This window comes from Azolla caroliniana, unplaced genomic scaffold (genome assembly GCF_043228905.1).
Source record: "Azolla caroliniana isolate FFs.n. ecotype wild unplaced genomic scaffold, voAzoCaro1.0.p SCAF_1316, whole genome shotgun sequence".
Lineage (NCBI taxonomy): Eukaryota > Viridiplantae > Streptophyta > Polypodiopsida > Salviniales > Salviniaceae > Azolla > Azolla caroliniana.
In genome coordinates, this window is record NW_028231751.1 from 1 (window position 1) to 8,134 (window position 8,134).

General features: G+C 41.1%; 1 protein-coding gene across 1 annotated transcript; it reads left to right on the forward strand.

Annotated features, from left to right (window-relative positions):
• Positions 1 to 815: 815 nt before the first annotated feature.
• On the forward strand, positions 816 to 4,568 carry LOC147847239 (serine carboxypeptidase-like 34; the record flags this gene model as incomplete). The annotated part of the gene is made up of 8 exons (XM_087339408.1): positions 816 to 921; positions 1,507 to 1,599; positions 1,780 to 1,865; positions 2,465 to 2,752; positions 3,069 to 3,214; positions 3,657 to 3,749; positions 3,933 to 4,038; positions 4,172 to 4,568. Coding segments are annotated over 8 exons (1,062 nt in total), but the record flags the coding sequence as incomplete, so codon positions are not given.
• Between the last annotated feature and the right edge of the window lie 3,566 nt (positions 4,569 to 8,134).

Sequence of the window (8,134 nt, forward strand, 5' to 3'; positions counted from 1 at the left end):
ACATGTTGTTGGTTGGATCCTCTTATGTCATCTTTGACAATGAAACATTTGTTTGTTGCAAAGGAACGATTTTAAACCTCTTCGTAATTTGCATTTTATGACAAAGGATAATATACATAGAACTTTAGCCAACACTACAAAAAAGAATCCCCCTTTTAAACGTGTCTAATAGTACATGGATAATGGATATGCTGATTATAGTAACATATCAAGCCTCATATGCTTGTGTAACACAAAATGTGTGAACAACATTGCTACTTCCATAGCTTGCGAGGTTGGTTCTGTAATTCTAATTGTTGTGACTTGTACTAGTCTCCAATGGGCCAACAATGTGGCAATTGGTCTAATATGTTTATTTTGCACGGATTATTGAGTCAAACACATATCTATGAATAAGCTTCGATTAATATGATGAATCTACCATTCAACAGTGGGTGTGTAAAAAAAAAAGCTAATTTAAAATTTTACGAGATTGTCTTACATGGTAGAAGTTAGAACGTGTGGTGGGAATTACGAATGAATCAAAACATATGTTGGCATGACAATGACCTCTTCATTGTGTCTTGTCACATATTAAAGGGCATTCATGTCGTTTATACGAGCACGTCCATCTTTCTCTATTTTCAAGTTTGTCCAACTTTCTCTTGTTCATTTATCTTAACGTTATTTGTTCACTTTATTTTATTGTAGATATTAGTGATAACATACACACAAATCAACAAACTTTATGCCTTTTATATAACCGACTTTGTGGAGATATCGATAATGAATGTGGTTTTGATGTTTTTTGCACACCCAAACTTATTGTATACTAACGTTCTACAGAGGCGAATCTCTTGTTCTTGGAGTCTCCCGTTGGAGTTGGGTTCTCATACTCCAATACTTCATCTGATTACTCATCGTTCGGAGATACTCAAACAGGTTCAATATAAATTTGCTTCATAAATTGAGTAACAAATATTGGACATTCAAATAAATGTGTCAACAGGAGAAAAAGGAATTTGCATATGTTTTGTGGTTTACAAGGGCCTTTTGTAACATGAGCCAAGCGGGGTAGCAAAAATAGGAGGTGCAACTCTTTCACCTTCTGTATTCTCCAAAGTTTGTTTGTAGTGGGTTCAACCTCATTCTACCATTGTGGGACATCAATGCTTTCAAAATGAGATACACATAACTAATGTCCCACTATGTTTATGGTTTTGTTACAACCTAAGGTATATTAACCTTTAGAAGGGCAATTCCTACATGAGTTTGAACCTCACCAAAACATCGAAGTTTGAAAGCCAAATTGTTGTACTTTTACGTTGGAAAAATTAATGGAGATAAGAAGATTAGAGACCTGATTTTTCGACCATGTATTTTACACTACGGCATTGGTTGTGGTGCAAGTTTCAATATAGGACTTTAATTCATTATCATTTCATATTTATATCCACATGGGTTTAGCCTAACTTGTTCAAACTCATTCAACGATGGCTACTCGTTTCTATTCCTTTAATGTCACAGCACTAGATGCCTATGCGTTTTTGGTTGGTTGGTTCAAGAAATTCCCTCGATACAAAAGACATGATTTCTATATTGCTGGAGAAAGTTATGCAGGTAAGGCATTGTGTTTTAGCCAGTTGCTTCAAAATGTATGGCTAAGTTTATAATGTGCCAATGAATATACAGTGCCACCATAACTTGAAGAAGCATTACACTCTTTATAACATTGATTTCGAAAAAGAATCGTAATGTATATTGATTTGACATGCTTTTCAAATTTTGTCATTTATACAGGTCATTATATCCCACAACTTGCAAACCTGATTATCGACAAGAATGAAGGTGGACATGGTCCACATATCAAACTAAAAGGGATCCTGGTAATCTTAGCATCCTAACAAATAAAAATGTTCATGAACTTACTTCATCAATATTATCTAGTATTAACATCGATAGATCAAGATCAATGCTAGATTAGGCAAACATAATTATATGTTCATATTACAAACCTAAATTTAGAATCGGATCATATTTCCATTGTATGGTGATGTGCTCATAAATGTTTGCAGGAAACAAATCTTGAAATACACACAAATTAGACTATAGAAGTACCAAGTAACCTTAAATTGGTGTATTACGAAAAAAAATATGTTGTGGTATAAGACATGCCTAAAGAGAAAAAGCATGTGCGAGGAAATAATTATGGAATGAAGAAATCGTGAAACCAAGGGTCAATCAGTCTATTTTTCATCATGCGTTTCGGCACCAATATTATTCATTTGTGTATAGCAAATACATATAAGTTTCCATTTAATGAACCATTTACAACTCCACCGCAACCACAAACTACATATTACATATTGATAATAGATATACACACATTGCCATAACCTAATATATGTACACAATATATGCATAATCATTTATGTGAGGGCACACACATATGTTATTTCTATACATTTTTCGCTCCTTTTTGTAGATTGGAAATGGATTAATTGATGATGCACTCGATACCAAGGGAATTATAGATTATGCTTGGAGTCATGGAATAATATCAGGCTCGTTCTATAAGAATATCTCAAAAGCATGTGATTTTACAAGCACGAATTGGTCTAATACATGCATTTCACTTTATCTTTCCCTATTTCGAAAATACGAAAGCCTCAACATTTATGACGTCATTGCCAATGTTTGTAACAATGACTCAAGCTCAAGTTCATATCATCTCCAACATACGCTATTTCCCTTGAGGATTTCCAACACAAAGGTACATATAAACATATTAATTCTTGTTACAACTCATCTATCATTGTTGACCATAAGTATGTGTTCTTAAGAAGTTAGGGTTCGATTAAGAAGGCAAAAAGAAACGGTTTGCATGCTTGCCCTAAGGAATTGTAGGAAAGAGGACAAAAAGAAAAAGAAATTAGCAAGTCATTGTTTGGTGAATCACAATCATATGAAATCCTTGTCTTTGTGTACATCATATAAGAGACTTCAAACCACATGGCCAACTAAATACTTTCACTTTCCTTCATTCTTATGACCTTCGACATATGACATTTCTTTTCAAAAATTGATAGTTTGCCATGAACATGCCAAATGGAAGAGCTGGATCGAGTGATCCCTGCATTGACAATTATGTGTTTACATATCTAAATCGTGCCGACGTTCAACAAGCCCTCCACGCTAATACAACAAGCATTCCATATAAGTGGAATCCATGTAGGTAATATTTCAAAAACAAGAAACCCTTAAATTTAAAGCAACACTTACGCTTATCCTATATTTATGTTTTATCATGTAAGTTTTAATGGTTAAATATGGAGATCTATGTTAGGTATTGCTAAATTTTAATGATTGAAGTATATTTATGTTTTTTCATGGATGTTTTAATGGTTAAATATGGAGGCCTTTGTTAGGTATTGCTAAAATTTAATGATTGAAGTATATTTACGTTTTGTCATGGAAGTTTTAATGGTTAAATATGGATGCATATCTTAGGTATACCGTATCACTATATCTTTAATGAGTGAAGTGATCAATTGGTATGTTATTCTTTTATTCATCATTAGTGGTAGATGTTTTGCTTTTGCAAGTACATTGCAAAAACATGTAGGTAATTGATAATGAAGTGTTGCCTAACGTCGCGTGTTATTTTCTTTTTCTAGTGTTGTTCTAAAAGATTGGGTTGACTCTCCTTCCACCATGCTACCGGTGTTGAGAAAACTAATGTCGAAGGGATTACGCGTATGGTTGTTCAGGTTAGCATTGCAAATAGTATTTCCTCCTCATATATGTCAAGTGACTAGTTTTCATGTTTTGCATGGTGATAGGCAACATTTTCTTCTTGGAATCCAAGTCACTGAATCTTGCATGTATGTACATGTATGCATCCCACATATGTATACTATAATAATACATCAATTTGTGATGGTTCCTCATAGTGGAGACATGGATGGTCGTATTCCGTTCTTATCGACGCAATACTCAATAGGTTCATTGCAATTGCCAACCTTAATTGATTGGTACCCATGGTATCACAATGATCAGGTATGTAATTTGTGTTGAAATCATTCTATTTGAGACAAATATGTAATCATCATGCAACACCGTGTTCACATTAGCAATGGGCATAAACATGAGGTAATGAATAATGAAAGTTCTAGTCTTGTGGGGTTTGTAGGTGGCTGGTTGGAGTGAAGTTTACACGAATCTCACTTTTGCTACAGTTAGAGATGCAGGGCATATGGTTGCTACATTCCAACCACAAAGAGCTCTTGCATTATTCGAAGCCTTCATTAAAGGCAAGCCATTACCAACAAGTTGACAAGAAAGTGGAGTCTACTTCAACTTAGCATTTAAGACACATTGGCCAAATATGATTTCTTTGGGTGCAATAAGCCCTTGGGATTAGGGTACAAGGACAACTGATTTCTTTCAACCGTTTGTAAATTAAATTGTTAAAAATGTGCATGCATCGTCTTATTCTGTTTTAAAAGGCACCGATATCATTATTTTCAACCTTTGGGTTGTGGAAAATGAGTTTGTAATTATGTTCATAATGTCAATTTCATTGTTTGTGTAATGGTCTAAAAGTTAAAACGTTGTCGCGTTATTACGCGCGTACGTGTTGAAAGGGGCGGGACCACGGGGGTCTTGGACTGAGGAGCGAGAGAGAGATACAGAGAGAGAGAAAGATGTCGAATACAAGTGTATAATGGACGTATTCACACTATCCCTTTAGGCCATTTGTGTAATTAGCATAAAGGGTAGTTGCCCTAAGTCGGTCACTATATATATTGACCTTGTAACCTTTTTGTAAGGTTGGGTGTTGTATTATTGTTTCTATTGAATAGAAAGTCTTTTGTGCCTCTCTCTCTCTCTCTCTCTCTCTCTCTCTCTCTGTGCAACGACCTAGAAACTGTCATACGCAGGTATTCAAACACCAATCGAATGCTTCTTGATCTTCCGCATAGACGACCTCGACCCCAACATCTGGTATCAGAGCCTGCACAGTAGTCGGTCCTTCAATCTGCTGTCGGCCGTCGTCTCAGCCTGCACAGCATTCGGTTTCCTGCGTCATTCGAAGAAGAGAGAAGAAGAAGAGAAACGAGGCTTGCATCTCATCGCGTTAGATCATCTTCGCTTGGAGTAAGCCAGTAGGTTGTACTCTGTCCCTTGTGATCGTAACCGCTCGAGGTGAAATCCCCTTGTGCAACATTGACACGATCGTGCTCCACCCGGTTAAACGGCATCCGAAGAGGTAATCAAACGCCGCTCATTGTAACCACTCGGTGCAGATCGGTCTCAAGACAACAACCCCAAATTCGTGCTTCATCTGGCTGATCGACATTCGGGAGGATCAGTTGGATCCGTCTCTCTCGTTGCTGCAGTCAACCGAAGCAGAATCGGTCCAGATAATCGGTTTCAATAATCGGTATTCGGCATATATATCCGAAGCGAACCGGGCTCACTCCGACTCGGCAACATTCGGGAAGACCAGTCGGTTCTGTCCCTCAAGCTACCGGAGTCAATTCGAGCAAGTTCCGAAGCCGAACCGACTCGGGTTCAAATCCGACTAGAACGATATCCGGTGAGCCAACCGGCTGCACTCCAACAAGGTTCGTAGTCAACTCCGAACCGAGCTTCGTCAACCGAAACCGAATTTGATGGCATCAACATCCGGCTCGTCAGAAATGAGTCTCCGAAAGTTCGATGGATCGAACTTCAACTTCTGGAAGGAACAAATGCAGGACTATCTCATAGTCAAGGGGCAAATCGATCCCATCGAAAATGAAGAACCTCCAGAAGGATACAAACCAATTGAGTGGCAGAAGCTGGACAGAATCGTCCGCGCCACGATTCGGATGCACCTATCGGAATCGGTATACTTTACGGTGCAATCGTGTACGACAGCATTCGAACTGTGGAAAACACTGTCGAACACTTACGAAAAGAAGGTCGCCGCAACAAAGATGTTTCTGATCTGGCGCCTCTACAACTTGCGGATGAAAGAATCCGACTCGGTTCAAGCACACCTCAATGAGTACGAAAGCATAAGCTCCCAAATCTCGTCATAGGGGACGGCAATCGAGGATGAACTCAGAGCAATGATACTCATGAGTAGCCTTCCCTCATCATGGGAAACTTTCGTCACAACCGTGTGCAACGCGTCAACCACAGCTGTTAAATACTCTGAAGTCACGAGCGCAATCCTGACCGAAGCAGCTCGGAGAAAGTCTTTCGCCAAAGACTCAACAGACGACGCTTATGTAGTACAAGGTTCGACAGACCGATCGAACATACGAGGAAGAGATTCCTCACGACCGCCGAACAATCAACGAAGACGGAGCCAGTCACGGGATAACCGAATCTGCAACTATTGCAAGAAACCCGGACACATCAAAGCCGACTGCCGCGCACTCAAGAACAAGAACAACAAGAAGAGTGGCCGGCATGAGGAGATCAATTACGTCAGCTTCTCAGCTGATGTGCTACCAGACGACCCGAATATACTATCAATCGAAAATCCAGTTGGATCAGAAGTCCTACTCACGACTGAAGAGTCGAGCACATGGCTCTTAGATTCGGGCGCGTAATTTCACGTGACTCCTCATCGATCCCAATTTCGGCAATATACGATCCGTCACTCCGACTCAGTTCGAGTCGGCAACTCACAACACTGTGACATCATCGGAATCGGCACAGTAGAGCTCAACCTTGCAGGTGGCTCTACACTTGTACTCCACAATGTCCGACATGTACCCGAGCTCTCAAGGCCATTGATCTCAGTCGGACAACTAGATGAAGACGGCATTCGTGCCGGTTTTTCTTCGGGAGGGTGGACACTCCACAGGGGGAACCTCCTGCTTGCTAGAGGACCCAAGATACACTCACTGTATCCGTTACATGTTACGCTCAGAGAGGGTAACCTGTTTTTGGTGGATATTCCTGTGTCATCACTATGGCACAGAAGATTAGGACATCTCAGCAAGGCCGGCATCACGCATCTATCTAGAGCCGGATACATCCCTAAACTCTCCTTCTCCGACCATCAATTCTGCGAGCATTGCCAGTATGGCAAACAAGCAGCCGCATCACACCCGACATCAGCACCAAGAGAAACGAGACCTCTTGATTTGGTCCACTCGGACGTCTGTGGCCCAATGCCGCATCAGTCTCTCGGCGGTGCCTCTTACTTCGTCACTTTTATTGACGATTCGACTCGAAAGGTGTGGGCTTATCCGATTCGCACCAAAGATCGGGTCTTCTCGATCTTCACCGATTGGCTCGCTATGGTAGAAAATCAAACCGACCGAAAGCTGAAATGCTTTCGGACAGACAATGGGGGAGAGTTCAAATCCGATGAATTCGTCAAATTCTGCCGACAACGCGGCATCCGACGTGAATTTACGGCACCACACAGTCCGGAGCAAAACGGGATTGCAGAACGAATGAATCGGACAATCCAAGAACGGATAGTTTCCATGCTCCAACACTCCGGACTGTCGAATGGCTTCTGGGCAGAGGCTCTACTCACGGCAGTACACATAATCAATATGTCGCCAAGTAGACCTCTAGGACTTCAAATTCCTTAGGAACTATGGATCGGCAGTAAGCCGAATTACGACAAGCTGAGGATCTTCGGATGCGAGGCGTACGCCCTTATTCCGAAAGATGATCGCCGAAAACTTACACCTCGGTCCAGGAAATGCATTTTCCTTGGATATGGATCAGACGGCGAAATGGGATACCGACTCTGGGACCCCGAACGCAGACAAATCGTTCGAAGTTCGGACGTTGTGTTCAACGAGTCGGCTATGAATCCATCAGTCGAAAAACCGATCGAAGTCCGAAGGGTAACATTTTCCGATGTGCCGACCCTTCAAGAAGGCCCCGCTCTCAACACACGGTCAGCTTCACGGGTAGCTGAACCCTACACTACCGACTCGGACAACTCCGACTCGGCACAGCAGAACAATCCGCTTTCGGACCATCCGACCACGATACCCGATGCGACCAGTCCAATCATACCTCGACGATCCGAGAGACTGTCGCAACCTCCGGAGAGGTACTCTCCTGGAATTTTCTTCACCGACGCCGGCGAACCGACGTCTTACGAAGAAGCATCGACATCTGTCGATTC